We start from the raw sequence: 23,503 nt of genomic DNA, 5'->3' as shown, positions 1-23,503 counted from the left end.
ATAAAACTCAAATACACTATTATTCATTTAATTATATATTTATATTAAAAATTTATATGAGTGATATTACTCCTGTATTTTTTCCTTTTTATCATATATTTCAATAACAAAAAATATATATATATATATATATTATATAGCATATTATTATATGGTTTACCTTAAGCTTTCCAATAAATCTAGGTAAATGAAAGGATTCTTATCAAACTTATACTCTAAGAAACTGACACGTGTTATTTGGGTTTTGATATATAATACAAACAACAAAACATATTTAAAGAGAAAAATTATTATTTTTAAGAAAAATTAGTTACACAAGTATATTTAATTTATTATGTTGGAAATTTTTATAATTATTAGTATGCAATAAAATTATTGTTGACTAACTTCAAACAAGTGTAACATTTTTATCCCATGATTTGAATACTTAATATCATATTTAATATGAATTTTAGTTTCAGCTTAAAATTATAACATGCTATGTAATGTAATGATGTATTAAAAGTAAATGACTATGCAATTAATATAATAACATAGAGATTTAAAAATAAACCCTTCCAGCCATCATTGTGCTCTAAATAGTTTTCCTTACAACCATACCACACAATTCTACCCTAGACTTTTGTTTTCTATTGTTTCAATTTTGTGCAATATTTTTCAATTATATATTATTAAATTTTCTCAAATAATCATGTCTCAATTTCTTTCTTATGTTGTTTTTGTAGGTTTGGAAGTAATTAAGCAAATATGTCCATCCATATATACAAATATGTTTATATCATGTTGAATTGATTCATAAAAAGGTAAAATTAAGTATATTGAAAATGTTACAATAACCTTTCCTCACATAAAAAGGTTAGTTTTAGAACAATATCTGACTTTATTTATAATTAGTCCCAAAACTAATATATTTTAATTCTAATAAGACCAAAACACATTATTCCTCAACTGACATAAAGCAAGACCACATACCACATGCAGACCTAATCAGACTTGCGATGATCAAAATTGCTAGGGTAAACCACCTTGGCCAGTCACTGGGATCATAAGTCTTGGGTATAGGAGGTTCATTATGTGGAAAGACAACCCATAAAGCTGCATTGAAGGCTGCAAAGAAGACCACCACTGTGATCCAAAGCAAAATTCAACCTATCTTGATCTGCATCTTCAATATCTTAGCCTTGTCTTGTTGCTTCCCCACGGATTTCCATTTACCAAAACATTGAAACATTTGGGCATATGTTCATAACAACAAGCTAGGTAACAATCTAAGACAAGAAGATGGTCTTGTATTCTTCCAGGATAAAAAGGTAATATGCGCCACCATTCACAAAACTTATGGGATTATTTTGTGAATGCGAAAAGGTTAGTTTAAGTAGCGAAGTACACAAGGAATGTGACTAACACGAGAGAAAAATAAGACAGAAGTAAATCTGAAAAAATGATATGTATTATTATGTGTTTGGATAGTAATGGGCCAAAAATATCTTCGCATTCCATATATTGTAAGATGAGAAAGGCTTTTAAGTTTTAACACAAAACAACCAGAGAGAAACAGTTACTACGTTAGCTATATAAAATGATTATAATCACAATTTAGAGCCAAATAAACGGGCTTCAATATTTATGTTTTTTTAGTATATACTACTTTAGAACAGGTGATGGATCTAAAATGTTTGGACTTTGCATATACCATAATTGATTCTGTCGATAGAAATATGATGCGATGATACATGGGTATGAATACATTACAAGAGTTCCAAATTGCAATGTTTTAGACTTTGGTCTTCACTACTTTCAATTTATGTAGTGGATCAAAAGCAATTCGCGATGATACATGTGTAGAAATCTTATATAATAAATTAGAGTAATCTCTAATCACATGCTCTTAAAAATTGACATATAGACATTTCTTCTTTAGATATGTATCATCTTTTAAATTTAAATCTTTTAATTATTTATTTTCATTAATTTCAATTAAATTTTAAAAAATAAAACTCAAATACACTATTATTCATTTAATTATATATTTATATTAAAAATTTATATGAGTGATATTACTCCTGTATTTTTTCCTTTTTATCATATATTTCAATAACAAAAAATATATATATATATATATATATTATATAGCATATTATTATATGGTTTACCTTAAGCTTTCCAATAAATCTAGGTAAATGAAAGGATTCTTATCAAACTTATACTCTAAGAAACTGACACATGTTATTTGGGTTTTGATATATAATACAAACAACAAAACATATTTAAAGAGAAAAATTATTATTTTTAAGAAAAATTAGTTACACAAGTATATTTAATTTATTATGTTGGAAATTTTTATAATCATTAGTATGCATTGTTGACTAACTTCAAACAAGTGTAACATTTTTATCCCATGATTTGAATACTTAATATCATATTTAATATGAATTTTAGTTTCAGCTTAAAATTATAACATGCTATGTAATGTAATGATGTATTAAAAGTAAATGACTATGCAATTAATATAATAACATAGAAATTAGTTCCAGCCATCATTGTGCTATAAATAGTTTTCCTTACAACCCACACAATTCTACCCTAGACTTTTGTTTTCTATTGTTTAAATTTTGTGCAATATTTTTTCAATTATATATTATTAAATTTTCTCAAATAATCATGTCTCAGTTTCTTTCTTATGTTGTTTTTGTAGGTTTGGAAGTAACTAAGCAAATATGTCCATCCATATATACAAATATGTTTATATCATGTTGAATTGATTCATAAAAAGGTAAAATTAAGTATATTGAAAATGTTACAATGACCTTTCCTCACATAAAAAGGTTAGTTTTAGAACAATATCTGACTTTATTTATAATTAGTCCCAAAACTAATATATTTTAATTCTAATAAGAAGACAAATATTTATATATATATATATACTTAAAATCATTTCTATTCAGCATTTTAGATCTATAAAAAATTGTTAAATTTTCATTCTATCAGTTAAGTATATAAAATCAGTTCTCTTTTATGAAAATTGTAAATTTCATATTTATTTATTTACATTTCATGTAACTTTCACCAGTATTTATCGTATAATAATCATTATCTCATTTTCTTTCACCATAAACCAGATTTTGTTTTTAATTTTTATTCCCCTGGAGTGGTTGAAAGATAAAGTGAGAATATATTTTGAATTTAAATTTTAATTTTACAGACTATTGTATATTGAATATATGCAGTTTAAAATAGTTTTAGTTTTTTAATTATTTTTGGTATATAAATTAAATTTTGTTTTTAGGACATTACAAGAATATACTATATTTTAATACTTGATTCCATTTTGTTTTTGAAATTACAATCAGATGATATATATATACATATATACATGTCAAGGTGAAATCATTAGAATGAAGCCTAACATTAAAAATTAAATTTCATAGAATTTAAAATTAAAAAAAAACTTATCTTGACATTGTAGTTCATAACTTCATATCATTATACAAAAAATATATTTATTTTATCACTTACAAAATTATCTACGTTTTTTATCGACTACCTTTTGTTTGTTTTGACAGTTTATATATTGATTACTTAAGTGTGATTTATAATGAATAACTTTGAATATTTTAATATTATAGACTTATAGTAGTAAAATGTATGTGAGAGCAAGTTTCAAAATTTTAGAGTGACTTCTAATTAGTTGTATGATAACTATTAACTTATATCAAATTAGAAAAGTAAAAAAAATGAATAAATTTAATTTACATAATAGTAAAACTAATCTATAACATCCACGCATTGGGTAGACTTTTATCTAGTATAATACTGTAATATATTTTTTTGGAAAAGGTATTTACATATCGATCGTGTTGTGTGGTTACTGGGTAGCATTGGATATCGTAACAAGCAGTGCTGCCGCGATATAACATTACCATGTCCATAAAACAATAATATATATGTCATTATGTCAAGAAACATGCAAATGCAATTAGAGAAAACAACATACACGCTAGGAAATGTTCTCATAAGAAACCATAATCAAGAACAAACACATGGGATTATCGAAACAAAACAAAAAGTTACTTATTCTATCAAATATATAGAAGCCCTGATTTATTAATTAAAGGTTGTAAATCCTTCGACAAAGGATCCAGCCTTAGGATTCAATTCACTCAAATCTGGTTAGATTTAATGGAAAATAAATTGAAACGGTGATATATAACGGTTGTGGTTCCAAAGGCAGATTCACTTTGTTAGCAAGTTTTTGGCGGAGACTAAATTTTGAACAAGTCAAGATTCGATCTCTCCATTTAAAACTAAAAAAAAAAACTAAAGATCTATACTTTATTTTTCATCGTCATGATATTTATGCTGCAAAGTCACATTGTGAGTCTTTTCATTTAAGGATCATCCAACTAAGATCATTATTTTGTTTTTCTTAATTTTCAAAAGAAAATTATATATGTATCCTTGTTTTTTTATTAATCTAGACAATTTTACCAAACTAATTATTTGGTCCTCATATAGTTGGGGTCGGCTCAATAATGGTGGCGGTCATGTGCCAACGCGGGAAGAATAAACAAAATTTATCAAATAGTCGTTGTAAAGATGATAAATTGTAGTTCTAAAAGTTATACACACTTCTTTATTTTATTTCACTCGGATGTAATTCAAGATTCCACCATTGGCAGTGTTATCAATCAAAATATAAGATAACAAAGTCGTTATATTTCCAACCCACCATTGAAAAAAAAATTATCCGACAGTTTCTGACAGTAAAGCTAAAAATCGGAGCAGAAGAAGAGAAATCCAAATCTAACAATTAATCTATCGTCTGAATTTTGTGTAAATCTTTGGAACTTCGATCTCGTTGTAATCCAAGTTAAATATTCATTTTAATAATGTTGCAATATTTATGACTAATATAATTGATAAATTTACATAATTCGTTGCATTTGGTAAATTGGTGTAGAGCAAAGCGAATTGCTTGCTCATAAGTCATAATCATATTATGCGAAATTCGTTGTCAAAGCGGTTGTTCTGCGTCATGCACATGCACCACCAAAAAAGAGAACATATGAACCTTTTTTAAAAACTTCACGCCGTTCTAGGCCCACGAAACCAAATGCTACGCCGTTTTCTAGTTAAACTCGCTTTAACTTTGACCAAAACCCTTGAGTTGACAGCCGTCTCCTCTCTGTTGTTTCCGTGTTCTTACCCGAAACGAAAGGAAAGTCCACTAAACCCCAAATATAATAAAAAAATGGAATCTAATTGAGCTTTCATCATCGGTTCAATATAGTCTGTATGTATATATGCGTGTGTATTAAAAAGTCTCTCTGTATCCTCAGAGTCACCCATCTTATCTTTCCCTCTCTCTCTCTGCTTCGTCCCCAAGAAAAGTGAAAAACTAATCTCTGTTCTTGTGCTTGAAACGTAACCCACAATCACCAAGATCGATCAGACAAGACCCTTCATCAACATAGAAGATGGTGCAGTACCAGAGATTAATCATCCACCATGGAAGAAAAGAGGAAAGTGGTGGAAGCAGTTGCTGCTACTCCAAGAGAGCTAAACAAAAGTTTCGTTGTCTTCTCGTTTTTTCTCTCCTCTCTTGCTGTTTCGTCTTGTCTCCTTATTACCTCTTCGGCTTCTCCACTCTCTCCCTCCTAGGTACTTACTATATCTCTCTCGCACACAACCTCAACTTTTCTTGAATTTTTTATTTGATTTATTACTTATCTCTCTGTTTTTACTCTCTCCAGATTCGTTTCGCAGAGAAATCGAAGGTCTTAGTTCTAACGAGCCATTCAGTACCCCTTTGTGCTCAGAAATCTCCAATGGTTAGTCCTTTTTTTTGTTTCTTTTTCAAATATCTTATCCTAATTCATTCTTTTACCAAACCCTAAAAAACAAAACAGAGTTTTGATCTCTTCATCTTTATATTAGAAACAGAGTTTGTGTAAAACTTATTGATTCTTCTTTTTGTACGCAGGAACCATTTGTTGTGACAGAACCGGTTTGAGATCTGATATATGTGTTATGAAAGGTGATGTCCGAACAAACTCTGCTTCTTCATCAGTCTTCCTCTTCACCGCCTCCACCAAGGACAACACAAAACCGGAAAAGATCAAACCTTACACGAGAAAATGGGAAACTAGTGTGATGGACACAGTGCAAGAACTCAACCTCATCACCAAAGATTCGAACAAATCTTCAGATAGTGTATGCGATGTGTACCACGATGTTCCTGCTGTGTTCTTCTCCACTGGTGGATACACGGGAAACGTATACCACGAGTTTAACGACGGGATCATCCCTTTGTTTATAACTTCGCAGCACTACAAGAAAAAAGTTGTGTTTGTGATCGTTGAGTATCATGATTGGTGGGAGATGAAGTATGGAGACATCGTTTCGCAGCTCTCGTATTATCCACTGGTTGATTTCAATGGAGATGCGAGAACACATTGTTTCAAAGAAGCTACCGTTGGATTGCGTATTCACGACGAGTTAACTGTGAATTCTTCACTGGTCAATGGGAATCAAACCATTGTTGACTTCAGAAACGTTTTGGATCGTGGTTACACTCATCGTATCCAAAGCTTGGTCCAGGAGGAAACAGAGTCCAACGTGACCGCACTCGATTTCAAGAACAAGCCGAAACTGGTGATTCTATCAAGAAACGGATCATCGAGGGCGATACTTAACGAGAAACTTCTCGTGGAGCTAGCAGAAGAAATCGGTTTCAACGTCGAGGTTCTAAGACCACAAAAAACAACGGAAATGGCTAAGATTTATCGTTCGATGAACACGAGCGATGTAATGATCGGTGTACATGGAGCAGCAATGACTCATTTCCTATTCTTGAAACCGAAAACAGTCTTCATTCAGATCATCCCGTTAGGGACGGATTGGGCGGCAGAGACATACTATGGAGAACCGGCGAAGAAGCTAGGATTGAAGTACATTGGTTACAAGATTGCGCCGAGAGAGAGCTCTTTATATGAAGAATATGGTAAAGATGATCCTATTATCCGAGATCCGGATAGTCTCAACGATAAAGGATGGGAATATACTAAGAAAATATATCTACAAGGACAGAACGTGAAGCTTGACTTGAGAAGATTTAGAGAAACGTTAACTCGTTCCTACGATTTCACTATCAGAAGGAGATTTAGAGATGAAGTTCCTCGTTTACTTGTTACATAGAGAGAGATATTATAGAGAAGAAGAAACATAAGGAAGTGTTACATTTTGATTTTTTGTAAAGTTTTGAATGACAATTAAATTCATTTTTTCGTTAAGATAATACGGTAAATAAATCAATATATTTGAAGCTCCGAAATAATAGATTCTGTACGCTTTGTTTTTTTTTTTACCTAGATAAATAAAATAGTGACTATCAAAATACAGTATTTGCAGAGGGAAATTTATGAATACAATTTTGACGAACAAGTGTTCTGTTTTCTAATGTTTTAGGTTATTTATGGAACTCTAGCCATCGCAAAATCTGAAGCCCAAGATAGAGAGGCCGAGTGGCCCAGTAACGATGAACAAAAAAAAAATACTCCACTCTCTCGTTTAGAGCTCCTCCGTCTCTCTCACACTGTCTGAACCCTTTAGTTTCCGATTTCAATCCAAACAACTGAGAGGATGTGCGTGCCAAGGAGGTAACAAGATAAAAATTTCGATTTCAAACCCTAGAAAATTGATCTATTTTTCGTTTTTTAAACCTTTTTAGGGCTGTGAATTTTTTTAATATTTTTTGTTTGGTAGGATGGTTGCATCTGGGAACGAGGCAACGACAGCTGTGGAAAGGCTTCTTGAGAGTATGGCTGCAGTGAATGCAAATCTCAGGCAAATGAGTGATGAAGAATTGGTTGCCTGGGATAGCGCGCTTCAGAATCTTCAGAATTATCTGACTAGAGTGATTGCAGCGCGACAGGAACATGAGCAGATGTGATCTGTTTTACTGCTTTTTAAAACTAGTTAGTTAGTGGATTCTGAGCTTGAGCTCTTGTAATAATCTGATTTGAACCTATTTTCTCTCTGTAGTAAAAAAAATATAATTCAATATAATCCTGCGTCTAGTTTACATAATTTGTTTTCTCTGAATTTTTAGCGTTTAGTCATTAAGATAATAAATCGATTTCTTCTTAATTAATTATATATATTAGGAAACTTTTAAGCACAAAAGGATAATAATATATTTTAATTAATAAACTCAATCGCCGTCTTTATCTCAGCCTTTTTCCTATAAAAAACACTTTTCTTTTGGGGTTTTTGGGTTTAGTTTGATCCGATTACAGAGAGAGGGGGTTAAGATGAAGGTGAAGCTGAAGAGGAGGCCAAAAGAGTTGCCGAGGAAGGCGAGAGTGCTCTGCGATTTCTGCCGAGTATCCACCACCCGCAGGTATATCTTCTTCACAGTACAACGAACAAGTGTTCTGTTTTCTAGGGTTTAGTTAATTGTTGAACTAGCTCTTAGGTTATTTGATATGGAACCCTAGCCATCGCAAAATCTGATTCTCCAGTTTCTTTTTATTATTGGTTAGCTATTGCTATAGAGATCCTCTAGCTCAAGGTTCTAAGTTTTGATCTGTTGGTTCATGACTGTACTCTTCAACATAAGTAAGTACTATGCTTTGTATTCACAAAACCAACCGTTTAACCTTAAACTCTGACTTCTTCTCTTTCCAGAGACGAACAAAGGCCACACTTACAAGAACATGAAGCACTGGTATGTACACAAAATATCCGCAACTCTTTTCAAGTCATGAACTTTTTTAGCTTTCTCTCTGTTTTGGTTGGTTCTTACACCACTTGCCTAGTCTATGGAGAGCGAACTCAAGAGATTAAGGCTTTTGACCAGGTATATATATATAACTCATTTAACATTTTCCCGTTTCTTATTCTCAAGTTTGTCTATTTCTTTCTTTCCACTGCTGTTCATATGAGCTGTCGTTTGTATTCCTAGGAGAATGACTGGTAAGGATCTTGACGGTTTGAGTTTCGAGGAGCTGTTAGAGACCATCTAAACCGAGTCATGGACATTGTGAAGGTTGTTTAATACACAAATTTATAGGCAGGACACTGATGAGACGACTTCTTTCTCCTATTAATGAAAATGTAGTTTAAACATCTTGTTTAAATTTATTACAGGACAAAATATAGCTGGAATAGGCAGAAAGGCTGCGCCAACAGGTAAAGATTTTAAACAATACATTACCCAACAAAACAAGATTTGTTTGTGAAGTTTTGAATTGATGTTGAAGAAGGCAAATCTGATACTGTGTCTGCTTTGTTTTCTTCTTACCACCATGTTTGATCTTGCAGTATTCTTCTTTCATTTTTTTGCAGAAGAAGGAAGCAGGGGATGAGAATGAAGGTAGGAGGAGAAGGGTTTTGGTTCCTTGCAGGTAATCTTGTTGTTGCTAAAAAGGATATTTTTCTTGGTTGGGTTTGTCCAAAGGGTTTAGGTTTGTTTTGTTGAATCAGTACTTGGGGTAAAAAAAGTAGATATGTCAGTTGTTTTATTGCTGAATCCGATCCTCTCGTTAGAGATCACTTAGGTTCCAAGTTGGTGCAGAAAAACATTGTCTTTCTTGTTTTATTTATTGGACCAATTGTGCAAAAGTAAAGCCTGACTTGTTCTGGGTATATATAACAGATCTGGAGAGAGACAAGAGAAACAAGAAGCACCATCACCACTGGTACCTATATATGTATATTCACTTGCGGTCATGTCTCTTCTTTTTTTACCTCTCATTGCTTCTGTTATTGCAGTCTCGAAGTCAGATAGAATACGAGAGACGAAAAGCTGAATCCATGCACAGCGAATTCGAGAGATTATGGCTGTTGAAGGAGTAATGGCATTTTACACTCTTATTGCTCTGCATAATAATAATAATAATGTTTTTTTAAACTTTGGTTCTTATTGGGTTTCTTTGAATCCTCCTCACAGGAGAATGAATGGTAGAGAGCTGACAGGTATGACACTCATTGAGCATTACTTACTTCTAGATCAGCTACACCAAGGACTTCGAGGTCTGACTGAGCATCTTTGAGCATCAAAGATGGTCAAGAATGGAACAATCTTATATAACAAGTTATTATCTGTAAAATATATTATAAGATGTTCAATTTTTTTTTTTTACTTTTTCATCATCATTTCTAATAATAATTTTCTGTTTTTTTCTTCACTTTAATAGAAATAATTCACATAATATGATTATTATTTTATTTTGTAATTTCATTCTAATTATAATAAATTAAAGTATATTTTAATATAGAATTTATTTCAAAACTTTCTTCTAGAACTTGACACCATCACCTAAAGAGTTAGCATGTGTAAAAAAAAAACAAAGTTATTATAAGTTGTTCAATTTTTCTTTACTTTTTCATCATAATTTCCAATAATAATTTCTGTTTTATTTCTTTACTTTAATAGAAACAATTCACATAATATTATTATTAATTTGTTTTGTAATTTCACTCTAATTATAATAAATTAAAATATATTTTAGTATATAGAATTTGTAAATATGTATACATAAATAGTTGAATACATATTTTTTTGTAAGAGAGAACAAAATGTATATTTAAAATTACAATTTGATTAATTTGAAGTTCCTGTCATATATTTATATTAATAATAACTTCGAATTTTTATATTCACAATAAATTTATTTTTATAAATTTCCTCACATATTTTTATTAACTTACATATTCTATCAAATATATTATAACTCTCATATTTATAATCATATTCAAATCTTAAGGTACTAAATTTTAATTAATTACAATTATTTATTTGTGTTTATGTTATTTTTTCACCTCCATAGTATTTATAGCATTCTAATGAATGATTAATGACAATTAAAATATAATAAACAATAAGAGATATAATATTAAATTATTGCATTTTTTTAATTCGTATATACTTTATGTAAGAGTTCAACATGTGTGTAGTATATGCTATTATGTTTATAAAACGTTCAACTTGTGTGTATGATATATATATATATATGTAAGATATATATATATATATATGTGATATTTTTAGTTTTAAAATATGATAGAATATTTAACTTTTCTATCATCTAAATTGTTCTTAATTTTTTTTTTGGGATATTAATACTACATATATATTATTCCTATATTATAAACATCAAAATGTATAGTTTTATTTTCAATTCTACTTGTCATCATTAAGATATGTCGCATATTTTCTATTTTGCTTTTATTTTTTAATTATTTTAGGATAAATAATTCATATGAAATTATTATGTAACTGTTTTTCAATTTCTATTAACTTATTAATATTATTCTAATCATATATCATTTATCAATATATAGTTAATTAACATATATATATATATATATACCAAATTATTTTGAATTGTAAATATATATAAGTTAGGTTTTGGTCTCACTTATACTGGTATAATTGAATCATTTTTCATATGATTTTTATATATGACTTCATCAATTATCTCGGAAAAGCATATTTAGTTTTCGATTAATCATCTTGAATGATATTTATTTTCATAATGAATCTAAATAATATAATAAATAATAGGTAAATTTTCTTGCATTTGTTAGATAGTGAAAAAACTATTGAAGGAACTAAGAAATCTATAAAACCATAATTAAGGAAAAAAATTATAATTTCTGTACAAGTTTTGAAAGATATTTATGTAATATTAACTATTAAATAAGCAATTTATTCAATAAGTTAATAAACTTTTTTAAAAGTATATAAATATATTTTGTTATATTAATTTTAATGATATGAATGACATGTTTGCATATAAGAATAATTTAATATTTTGAATCCTTAATGTCATTACAGTTTGAACAAAGTAAAACATTTGGTATAGTCTTGACCAAAGTCAAAACATTTGGTCTAATCTTGAATCGATGGTTCAACAAAACAAACACCCAAGAAGAGCAGGTTTTAAAAAATATTCGAAAAATACCAAAATTAATCAATATAGACTACAAAAAAAGAAAAGAAGAGAAAGATAAGTAACATCAATGTGTCTCATTCGCCAATATATCATAACAGATATTTGTAACATGTCACTTATAGATTCAACTGTACAAGGAAAATATGTTTAAATTCTAGCGATCTCCACCACTTTGGCGAGGAGACTGACGAGACGATCACGCAAAATCCTCAATTCTTCAGTGCTTAGATGTGCCAAATCACCATACAGAGCGTTGAGGGCCTGAGTAAATCTCTCGTGTGGAGTCAATTGAGCCTGCCGCTCCAGCGTCACCAAGGCGAGGGTGTCGTTGAGACGAGCAGACAATCTCTCTAACTCTTCAGTTTCTAACTCAGCAACATCAACAAGGAGAGCATCCAAGGCCTGAGTGAATCTCTCATGGGGAGTAATAACAAGGTCTTTTGGTTCATAATGAAGATGTCCCATAACCATTTCAAGACTACACAAGAGAGATGGATTTTTAGGAGTGTGGTGAAAAAAAAATCCAAGCTTTAATTTTTGGATAAACAAAATCTTACCTTAGATGAACATATGTCGCCAATCTCCCATCCACTGGTGAGTAGGCAATCAAGGCTACCCCCATAGCATTGCATTCAAAGACCATAGACTCAGCCTTGTTTTCCATTTTGTTGTAGATTGACCTAAATCTCTTATCCATTGCAGCAACCATCTGACTAGGGAGAGAGAGAAGCATGTGAGAACAACAACAACAACATGTATCTAAAACCTGAGCTTTTTATTTTTTGGACAGTAGAAAAACAATCGAAGGAACTAAGAAAGCTATAAAACCATAATTAATTTTTTTTTTTTTATAATTTTGTACAAGTTTTAAAGGATATTTATTTAAAAGAATATTTATGTAATATTAACTATTAAATAATTAATTTATTTAATAAATTACTAAACTCCTTTAAAAATATATAATTATATTTTGTTATATTAATTTCAATTTGGAATGCTATACAAGACCCATGTACAATGATATGAATGACATGTTTGCACTTTGGTTTGCGAGAATAATTTAATATTCTGAATCCATAATGTCACGAGAATTAAGTTAATATTCTGAATCCATAATGTCACGAGAATTAAGTTAATATTCTGAATCCATAATGTCATTACAGTTTGACCAAAGTAAACCATTTGGTCTAATATTGACCAAAGTCAAAACATTTGGTCTAATCTTGAATCGATGGTTAAACAAAAAAACATCTAAGAAGAGCAGTTTTGGAAAAATATTCTAAAAATACCAAAATTAATCAATATAGACAACAAAAAAGAAAAAAGGGAAAGATAGGTAACATCAATGTGTCTCATTCGCAATGTGTCTCATTCGCAGTCACATCTCTATAAACTAGTGGGTGGGTAAAGAAAAGTGCGTTTGACATTGAAGGTGAATCTCATCTAGTTTGAGGATACTAGAGTTCAAATTAATTATACTAAAACGCTGCAACGTTGGAGAAGAAAAGACCTCTCTCTCTCATCTTGCTTCCAAATTTTCACATAAGCAGATTTTTTCTAGGTTCGAGAATTCACTCATGCTTTTTTTTGGTAACATGTATGAGTGAAACTTGGTGTAATGTATGTGCCAAGGTGTAAACCGGATTTAAGAGGGTTCTAAATAAGGTAGGCCCTTAAAATGCAGCCCAACAAATAATGGACGCAGCTTGTACATTTTAAGATTCTCTCATGTTCTTCTTACAGCTGAAAAGGAAGATGAAATTCGAGAGACGAAACTCTGAATCATTGCAGAGCGAGTACCAGAGATTGTGGCTTTCTCACGAGTAAGAATATTTAACTCTTCAGCAGACTGACTCCCTCTTCTTGCTTTGCAAAAGTGTCAGCTTTTTTCAATTTTTTTGTTTTCCATATATCCTCACAGGAGATTGAACGGTAGAGAGCTCGAGGGTTTGACATCCTCCGACCTGTACTCACTTTACTCTCGGATAATGTTTGCTTTGTTCGCTTTGGACGACCAAATGATGAGACCAATAAGGGAGCAAACTGAAAGGCAGCGTAACAAGGGATCAATCTCGAGTCTAGCTGCTGCTGCTGAACCCGAGAGATATTTACCGGACAATGAAAAAGATGATGAAAACTCCCTTGCAATTTAGACTTCTTCTCGTTTCAAGAAAGCTCAGAAAATTCCACAATCGCTATCAACGGAAGAGCTTGCTGGAGAAGAGATTGGTCTGCTAGAGTCGAGTGTTTTTGGATCCTTCAGTTGGTTTTTTCAAGGTTTATTGGTGTAACCAACCCTTTCCTGCTGTAACCAACCCTTTCCACACCAACAAGGAATCAGTCTCTAGGTTAGCTGAGCCCGAGAGATGTTCATTGGACAATGACAAGGGTGCTGACACTTCCTTGCAATTTAGACTTCTTCTCGTTTCAAGGAAGCTCAGAAGGATCCATAATTGTTATCACCGCAAGAGCATGCCAGAGACCTACCTTAATTCGATTCCTAGATAATGAGCAAAAGTGATGGTGGAGTACTTTAAATGGCTTCTTTGGCACAACACGTTGCGTGCTTCTAGCAGAGGAATTCGTTACTCCAAAAAATACAATAAACAATGATAGATACACTAGTATTCGTAGATAGATAAAATTCAGGTTTTAAAAGTCTTTTATCATTAGACTTTCTACTTTACGTTTATTTTCTTCCATCTCAAATGAAATAGGTTCAAAAACTTATCAACGTAGAAGTAAAATTAAACGACGTGTCAAAGGAGTCGATCAAAGGAACCACATGTGTCATGAGATAGTTTGCGGTTTGTTACGTACAGTTAGGTAAACAACATCTTACATCATGAACGAGGAACGATACATTCTCATGTTTGGAACCGTCCAGATATTATCGTAGTTAATCTCTCTTTACAATTTTATATTTTTTCTAATCTGCCTCAACCATAATATACTTGTAGCTTAGGATGGTTATGGTGATACGTGCGTATTTGTGGGTACTTTGTGGACTGGCACTTAATCTTTAAACGTATAAACAAAAACAAACATGCTTCTATAAAAAAAAACCAACAACGAAACATGCGTACATATAGTTTTACGAACATATATTATTGTTCTAAGAACTTTTGTGGTTGCTTAACAATTGGACACATACACTTTTAATGTATGATGCCTTCTTTGTCTCGATATTCTTTTATTATTCTTATTGATAAACATAGATTCCATAGTAGTAGCACTGTCCAATTTTTAGTAATCATGGATATGTATGTTGTCTGTTTATTTGAAACGTATCCCCATAACACGAATTTATCAGTTCATATTCTTTTACGAGAGTTCAAATTCTCATTTGAGAAATTAAACACAGAAAATTACAAAAAAACGTTTTTAATTTATTCAAGGTATACTATAATATATTTGAAATAACTAGCTTGTGATACGAGGGGTAAGTTAGGTGTCTCTATACGCACATATCTCTAGCTTTCATTTCCATCCACAAACATATACTATCAAAGTATAATCACGCGCGCACTTAATTAACTTTTTTTTTTATCATCTAGAATTTTATTATTCAAACCATTACAACTTAGGATTACAAGCTAAGCCGGCGGAAAAACATGATATCCCCGAAGTCTAAAGCCGGCGGAAGAACAAAATATCCCCGGAATCTAAAGCCCTATGCAAGGGAAACTAAGAACTGAAAACAAGGCTATTACAAAGATCGAAGGAAACACCCATAACAAAAACATACCAAAACAAAAACCTCACAAAGAAGGATTATACCAAAACCCACAAGGAATGCTAACTTCAAGAGATCCTTTGCTTGTACAAAACGAAGATGCCCTCGGCCAACCTTCGAAAATCCATTCCTCCTCTAAGAAACTGCCTAAAAGTAACAGAACTCCTATGGTAATCTTCATAATCCGCAAAGACAGAACCACATAGTTCTTCACACTTCTTCCGGATACGGCGATGTCGTATACAAGGCGACTTTTTTGCACCTAGGTAGAAGCAAAACCCATAGGACCAGACCTCGAACAGATCTGAAAAGCAGAGACTAGGAGCGAACAATCCAAACTGGACACCACCAATCACAAACAAGGACAGCGGAAGATCGAACCAGAGTGAACCCAAAGAGAACTCTAAAGGACACAAAAGAACTTGTAGGCCTGACAAACACAACGACGAGGAATCGTTTGTTCAACAAACAAGCATAAACTGGGAGCCTCAACTTCTATCCAAAACAGTCAGAGACAAAACGAAACCTAATCAACTAATTCCGGGAAGATATTGCCTTATCCCCATCCCATACCGTGGGAGAAGAAGAAGAGGTAAACGACACCATCTCTAAAACTGAAACCAGCCTGAACCAGCCTACTAAATGAAACAACTAAAGCGATTCCATCTAACCCTAGCAAAACAGCAAAGAGGAAGGGTTGGATAGATGGTTTACCGGACCAAGGAGCTGGAGCGAGACAAAAAGTCACCGATTCGCAAATCCTTTTCTAAGACAGAGCAACCATTAGATCTACAGATCTCGGAAGCCCAGAACGACAACTCTCTCTGGAGAAGCTGACCACCTGCCATGCCTCTAAAGCTCGCCGAGATGAACCACCGTCAACCTGACAACTCCTCTCTACTTAATCACCAGAGGTAAGACGAATCGAAAGAAACAACAACTAAACGAAAAGGGAAATACTGGGTACCCTCTCACGGCTGCGACGAGGAGCGCCGGTCACCGGAGAAGGCAAGCGGAAAACAGATCTGGATGGACGGCGGCTGGTTTTAGGTTTTAGTCGAGAGAGAAAAAATGGCCTTTGTTGCGCACTTAATTAACTTAACTACATTATATTATATTATGTTATATACAGTTTAAATTTAATCTGCAGAAAAACAACTTTAAGCTGCATGGATTATGCATATCGGTAACATTAGACACATGCATGTTGCCTAACATTTGCTAATGTCATTACTTGTCTAAACTGTTGACACATGTGTTTCTTTGTGGTGTTAGTTTACCATTACCATAAAGAAGTGATATTGTTAATAAACAATGTTATCCCAATTACTTTAGGCAACAATCGCTTTCTTGCATTTATGAACCACGTCACTATACGTACAGACTAACCGGGACAATATGGAAATCTCTACGACACACCGTTCAAAGCCAACGAATGTTCAACGACTCCAGTTGCGTTGTCCCTTGCCAAATCCGAATGTCAACATATTAAAATGCCAGCAAAAAAAAAAAAAAGAGAGCGTCAACGTAAAATAAAATTCCAAAAAATAAAATCAAAATTTACAATTTGTCGTTAGCCGGGTCCATCGTGGACCTTCCCTAATGGACGGTTGAGATAAGAGGATGGAGGCGAGGTTTTGATGATAATGAAAGTAAACAATTTTTAAGACAAAGAAGACATAGTCGTAGTCGTCGTATCATATTTACTTAAACAAAAAAAAAAAACCTAAACATTTACATATCGTATATTTGTTATTTGTCAACAACTACAAATCGTGTACTTTATAAAACAAGCTATAAGTCTATAACACATTAGAAAAAGAGATAATTTCGATACACATGCCTATCGATGTGTATTGGTAAAAACAAGTAGTAATATACTTTTATTACTAGTACTGATATCGTCAAACTAACTCTATGTTCTCTAATTATAATGTACGTTAAACTAACAATACATATTTAATTTTATTGGGACCTCTCAATGATAGGCAATAAATAACATAATCGCACATCTATATGCTTTTTAAAAAATATTCATGTAAAATGTGTATAAATACACATACAAATCGGCCACACCTCTTTGAAAACTCATCATCACTTTGGTCGGCCGCTTTCTTCCTTACTCCTTCCTCAAATATCTCGACACATTTACCAAAATATAACAACCCTCTTAATTTGTAAGTGGATCGATTTATCGAGACATAAAGAATGGTGCAGTACCAAGAACTCGCTCTTCAGAGAAGCTTCAGCTGCGACACAAGAAAGATCAATCCCGCAACTTCTCCGGCGCGTGGTTTACACGGACGTTCACCGTCCTCTTCCTCTTTGATACCAACCATCCCTGAACACGACCTCTTCCTTGTCCCTTGCCGGAGATGCTCCTCCGTCTCCCTTTCCTCTTCTTCTTCCTCGTCCTCCTCTAGGAGTATCGGGAAACTTCAGTTGAAGCTTTCTACGTTCTTGCGTTCTCTCATCAACGTCATTAACATCCCTGCTTGCAAATTCCTCTCTCTTCCTTCTCCGCCGTCTTCTTCTTCCGGTGTTTCTAACCAACTCATCTCACTCGTCACCGGTGGATCCTCTTCTCTTGGGAGAAGAGTCACCGGGACTCTGTATGGACATAGAAGAGGCCACGTCACGTTTTCCGTCCAGTACGATCCGAGGTCCGACCCGGTCTTGCTTCTTGACCTGGCCATGTCAACGGCAACTCTCGTTAAAGAGATGTCGTCCGGACTCGTCAGGATCGCTCTGGAGTGCGAGAAGCGTCATCGACCGGGGACAAAGCTTTTCCAAGAGCCCAAATGGACGATGTATTGCAACGGGAGGAAGTGCGGATACGCGGTGTCCCGTGGTGGCGCGTGTACTGATTCGGATTGGCGCGTGCTGAACACGGTATCTAGGGTTACAGTTGGAGCAGGAGTGATTCCCACGGCGAAGAGTATTGATGACGTGTCCGGCGTTGGAAGTGGAACGGATCTTGGGGAGTTGCTGTATATGAGAGGCAGGTTTGAAAGAGTCGTGGGGAGCCGTGACTCGGAGGCGTTCTACATGATGAACCCGGACAAAAACGGAGGTCCAGAACTCAGTATTTTTCTTCTTAGAATATAATAATACGAAAATGTCTTCTTAAAAAATAATTTATTGACTTTTTAAAAAATTTGAAAATGTCTTAAGTGACGTATTATAATATAGTGAATGAATGCAATGTTGTGTCATGAAATATGTGTAATCGATAGTTATATAAAACTATATAAAAGGAAGAGAGAGGGCCTAGGAGGGTATCATAGTTTTTTTCTTCTTCTAATTGTTTTATATGATATGTGGTACTTTTTTTTTTTTTTTGTATTATAAGGATGTGATTATAAGTTTGTGGTTGCTTATATGCAAGGCATGAAGATCCCCACATGGTCCGTCATGATTAATGCCAATTTAAGATTCCTATTGTCTTTACTATAAACTTTTAGTATTTAATTTGCGCAAGTCGAATTCGCTTTTACGTGTAGTGTAACGCGTGGAGCAATCTTGTTTAACAACTAAACAACAAATTATCTAGAAAGTGGGACTGCTTTTGAGTTGTAACAATCAATTCATAACTAAACACCGTTTATATTTTAGCTTATAGAGCCTTAGCATATGATCTCATCAAATCAAATTAACGAGTTACACTTGTAGCATAATAATTATAATCTATACATAGTTAAGTATATATTTAACATTTAATGAATCGAGTATATATGAATAGTTCTTAAGAGAAAATATCAGATGCAGAAGGAATTTGATGTGTAGAAATATATATACTAGATAATAATACAGGTGAGACGAAATATATGCTAAATTGATTAATTTACTTAAGAAGTTATAATTACCATTTTTGGCAATACTTTGATCTTTGATCTAAGTGGAAGTAATAAAAGAAAGATTGAAAACCCCTAACAAATGAAACTCTGATTAAATTTTAAAAGATGAGGAAAAATGTAAAGAAATGGAAAATGCAGGGGTGGATGATCGTGAGAAAAAAAAAAAGTGGGTGGGAAAGAGCGTAAAACCCACATGCCTTGCCTTTTAGTGGACATAGTCTGAAAAAACTCATCAAAGCCGCAAAGCCAAAAATTCCCTTTTAGGATCTTTCCCTGCATTTTTGGACCACACCTTTTTCATGCATCTCAAGGTTAATTTGTGAGTCTATCAGTTTCCTTATTTTGTGTGTATTTTTGTTGCGGTAAAAGTGAATTATTCAAAAAGTTAAGACTACACAAGCTAAGTTAGTTTATTTGTGATTAATCTTTGTTTCTTCTGTTAATCATGGATTTCCAAACTTTTGATCATTCTCTTTTAAGTTTGACATATTAATTGCAGCGTATCACAAACACAAATACTTTTTATCTATCCAAGATTCAACAGTGTAACATCGTTCTTTTAACCGGGTTGGTTCAACCGCATAACAGTATATTGGTACTTTTTTGTTGGTTTACAAAAATGATAAAAATTTGTAATGGATCTCTTATTTTTAGATTGTAAATGATGATCTGTTATATAAATCAGAATTAGCTTTCCCTTGAATCAGCTAAAATAGCTAATTCTAATAATTCCCTCTAAATCTTAAAAACTTATTTATTACAAAATCGATAATATTAGTGGGCAAGGGGCTACGTATACATAAGCATGCATAGTTGATTATTCAGATAACGTATGACACAAAAAAAGAAGAAGATTATTTAGAATACGAAGACATATAAACTATACGTATCATAGCTAGATAAATAGAGAAGATCATATAGAGACAAAAACTATATGATAAAGTAAAGATTTTCCAATTTAGAAAAGAGAAATAAATTTCCACAAAAATTGTGAAGGAAACGCATGTGCTAGCTTTCTGAATTAACCAAAAAATAATTAAAAATAACCAACATCATTAACAAAACTGTTTGACATACCTTAAAAAAAACTTATCACTAACTCGTACATAAATTAGTTATATTTGGTAACGGACGGCAAAATTACGTAAAAGATGCTGCTAGTTATAGCTACAGCGTCGGAAAATGGTAAATTTTAATCCGATCAATTTTTAAAGTGTATATTCCTAACTAAACAGTTTGAACTATTAACAAAATTCTAATAAATTACCTGAACTGTATTAATGGTGTCAAAATTAGTATTGACTAATTTAACTTTTAATCAACTATCAAAAATAATGATGGCGGTGCATGATTAGGACGCTGACGAGGCATATTATAATTATGAAAATTACCATTAACAAAATTAATATTATATTCTTAACCAAATAATATTATTTGGGTAAAAAAATATAAAATATCAGTTAAATCATTAAATCAATAAATTTTATCAATCTATTGCAAAATTAAGTTTAATGAATATATATAATTGCAGCTCTTATAAATTAATACATCATTGATTTTTGTAAACCAAATAATATTATTTGGATAAAAGAATTACAAAAAAAAAAAAATTCTTAACAAATGAAATCAATGATTTATCAACCTATTGGATAATTAATTTCAAAAACATTTCTTAATCCAAACACATAGTCAATGATTTTTGTTTTTTGTCAACAACTTAATTGATCAACTTAAATAAGCTAATGTGATGGAACATTGTTTATATACTGCTTTTGTTAATAATTTCTGATAAGTTTGATACCATTTATAACTAACTAAGAAATATTCTTTTGATTTAAAAAAAATCATTGATTTAATAATTAATAAGAGTTGTAATTAATAAATATTATTTTGGAATTAATTATGCAATAGACAGAAAAAACCATCGATTAATTTTAAACTATTTTGTGAACTTTTTACGCAAATAAAATTATTTGATTTAAAAATATTAATTTTGTTAAAAGTAATTTTTGTAATTATAATTTTCACGTCGTGCCTCGTCAGCGTCCAAATCATGCATCGTGATCATCATCATCATGTCTCATCAGCATTTTAACAGTTGACTATTGTTTAAATTAGTCAATGCAGATTTTAACACTACTAATAATAGTTTAGGTAGTTTATTTGAACGTTGTTAACGGTTCAAGTTAAAAAATACACTGCCTTAATGTATAGGTTAAAAAATACACTTTCTAAATTGTTTGGGTTGAAATATACCATTAAACAGCTATAGTGCTAAACAATATTTTTTTCCTATATAAAAATAATTAATAAGGTGTTGTATTATTGAATAAGCTTTGCATGCGCATATACATATACAACACATCATGAACACATGCCTTGCCTTAACCGTTTTAATATTGACGCTTTTCTCCGGGCAAATCTAATCTGCATCGTGTATCAATGGTCCGATCGATCCTCTCTCCCTATTTTTCTTTAAGATAACGGATTTCTTCCTCCACTTTTCTTCGGATGTGAAATAAAATGACTTGCGGAAAAAAATACAGATATAATTAGTATATTCAAAAAATATATTTCTCAAATCTAACATTTTCCTATGCCAATATTTTTTTAATGACTTTTGGTTCTATAAATCAAAACCAATAAGCAAAATAATGAATCCAAAATATCGATTGCAAAATTTACTGACTCTTATATATATTATTGAATGAAAATGCCAACTCTAATTAATGAATACTCTTCTTCCTATTTTTTTATTTTTTTTATTTATGGTTCTATATTATTGTGTATAAATTAATATGTATGCATACTTTCATTTCTGATTAATTATCATATGCTGCAACGGATCGGATTATAATATATGATATGAAATATATGCTTTATACTACTATATTATAGAGCAATGCGCTTTTTTGGTTGGCAAATCTGAAATCTCTCGTCAAGGCATATAGTATACATTGTTTTTGAAATATGCATGATAGTTAGTGTTTATGTAATGTCTAAATAGATAACTGATCACATAGTTATAGTGATCGAATAATGATGGAAAGTTTTAGGAGGAGGTATTGAGTGACTGAATTGAATATAAAAGAATTTAACTTCCAGTCTTAATTAAAACTTAAAGTCTTATTGTCCTAATTTTTATTTATTTTGGAATTAATGTTATTTACCCCAAAAGCTTCTGTAGCTAGCTTCGATTATAAAAACGCTAAAATACACACAAAATGTAAGTATATAACGATGGTCTCATATGGTGCCTCAAGAGTCAAGTCCAACCAACCATATATACATATAGGTGATCGTTGAATCTTAGTGGTAACATGCCTTTGGTCACATAGATCAATCATCATATAGATCCAACGTGCTCAACATCATATTCTTTTATCAAAAAAAAAACACACCATATTCTATATTATCTTATATACACACACATATATATATATATATATATATATAATTTGGTTCAATATTATTATGTAACGTTTTAAAAATGAAAACGGTATATAATATTGCGCTTACTAAATTTCTAAAAGGTTAAAGATTATAATTGCGACTATAGCGACTGGCTTTTACTAAAATTTCTTGCTAACCCGTTCATTTACTAGTAGTCGTTCTAGGAGAGTCAGTCACATCGATTTACATTGATTGTTTTCCCATTCACACATTAAACTATATTAATAGAAACGATGGTTGAGAATTCTCACGGTTCATATATATATGCATTATGCATAGAGTGGTACTGTGGTAGATCCTTCAAGTCAAAATACGTTTCATGCATATGAATTTGTGCAATACTAACTAGTAAACATTCATGAATAGAAAGATTACGAAATACAAATTATATAGTTCAAAGAATTGAGCTATCTATAAATTAGCCTTTTCTAAGAACACCTACTATTAGAAGAGGGAAGAGGCGGACGTGGCTATTGTTGAGATGTTCTCTAGATGTC

General features: G+C 32.0%; 5 protein-coding genes and 1 long non-coding RNA gene across 6 annotated transcripts; 4 read left to right on the top strand and 2 right to left on the bottom strand.

The window, feature by feature from the left end:
- The first annotated feature begins 5,264 nt into the window (after positions 1–5,264).
- On the top strand, positions 5,265–7,333 carry LOC104785217 (xylan glycosyltransferase MUCI21). The gene is made up of 3 exons (XM_010510392.3): positions 5,265–5,661; positions 5,754–5,831; positions 5,984–7,333. Exons 1-3 carry the CDS (start codon positions 5,478–5,480, stop codon positions 7,195–7,197), a joined length of 1,476 nt encoding a protein of 491 aa, XP_010508694.1. The 5' UTR covers positions 5,265–5,477; the 3' UTR covers positions 7,198–7,333.
- A 167-nt stretch (positions 7,334–7,500) lies between these two features.
- Positions 7,501–10,214, top strand: LOC109132806 (uncharacterized). The gene is made up of 10 exons (XM_087452092.1): positions 7,501–7,658; positions 7,765–8,401; positions 8,689–8,728; positions 8,820–8,860; positions 8,966–9,020; positions 9,172–9,192; positions 9,352–9,407; positions 9,659–9,701; positions 9,775–9,854; positions 9,953–10,214. The coding sequence occupies exons 2-10, from the start codon at positions 8,313–8,315 to the stop codon at positions 10,053–10,055; spliced, it is 528 nt and encodes a 175-aa protein (XP_087308218.1). The 5' UTR covers positions 7,501–7,658; positions 7,765–8,312; the 3' UTR covers positions 10,056–10,214.
- A 1,731-nt stretch (positions 10,215–11,945) lies between these two features.
- LOC147943220 (uncharacterized) lies at positions 11,946–12,704 on the bottom strand. Its single transcript, XM_087450579.1, has 2 exons — positions 12,518–12,704; positions 11,946–12,438 (listed from the first exon to the last, which is right to left on the bottom strand). The coding sequence occupies exons 1-2, from the start codon at positions 12,691–12,693 to the stop codon at positions 12,108–12,110; spliced, it is 507 nt and encodes a 168-aa protein (XP_087306705.1). The 5' UTR covers positions 12,694–12,704; the 3' UTR covers positions 11,946–12,107.
- A 1,011-nt stretch (positions 12,705–13,715) lies between these two features.
- LOC104788826 (agamous-like MADS-box protein AGL18) lies at positions 13,716–14,113 on the top strand. The gene is made up of 2 exons (XM_010514605.2): positions 13,716–13,783; positions 13,882–14,113. Exons 1-2 carry the CDS (start codon positions 13,716–13,718, stop codon positions 14,111–14,113), a joined length of 300 nt encoding a protein of 99 aa, XP_010512907.2.
- Positions 14,114–15,489: 1,376 nt separating this feature from the next.
- Positions 15,490–16,949, bottom strand: LOC104731914 (uncharacterized). The gene is made up of 2 exons (XR_758686.3): positions 16,411–16,949; positions 15,490–16,126 (listed from the first exon to the last, which is right to left on the bottom strand). It is a non-coding gene; the product is annotated as an uncharacterized LOC104731914 (long non-coding RNA).
- A 609-nt stretch (positions 16,950–17,558) lies between these two features.
- LOC104785216 (protein MIZU-KUSSEI 1) lies at positions 17,559–19,146 on the top strand. The gene has a single exon (XM_010510391.3). It carries the CDS (start codon positions 17,905–17,907, stop codon positions 18,802–18,804), a length of 900 nt encoding a protein of 299 aa, XP_010508693.2. The 5' UTR covers positions 17,559–17,904; the 3' UTR covers positions 18,805–19,146.
- Positions 19,147–23,503: the final 4,357 nt, after the last annotated feature.

Source organism: Camelina sativa, chromosome 5 (assembly GCF_030686135.1).
Source record: "Camelina sativa cultivar CO46 ecotype springtype chromosome 5, ASM3068613v1".
NCBI lineage: Eukaryota > Viridiplantae > Streptophyta > Magnoliopsida > Brassicales > Brassicaceae > Camelina > Camelina sativa.
The sequence above is the reverse complement of the archived record's forward strand: the minus strand, read 5'-3'. Positions and strand labels throughout refer to the sequence as shown.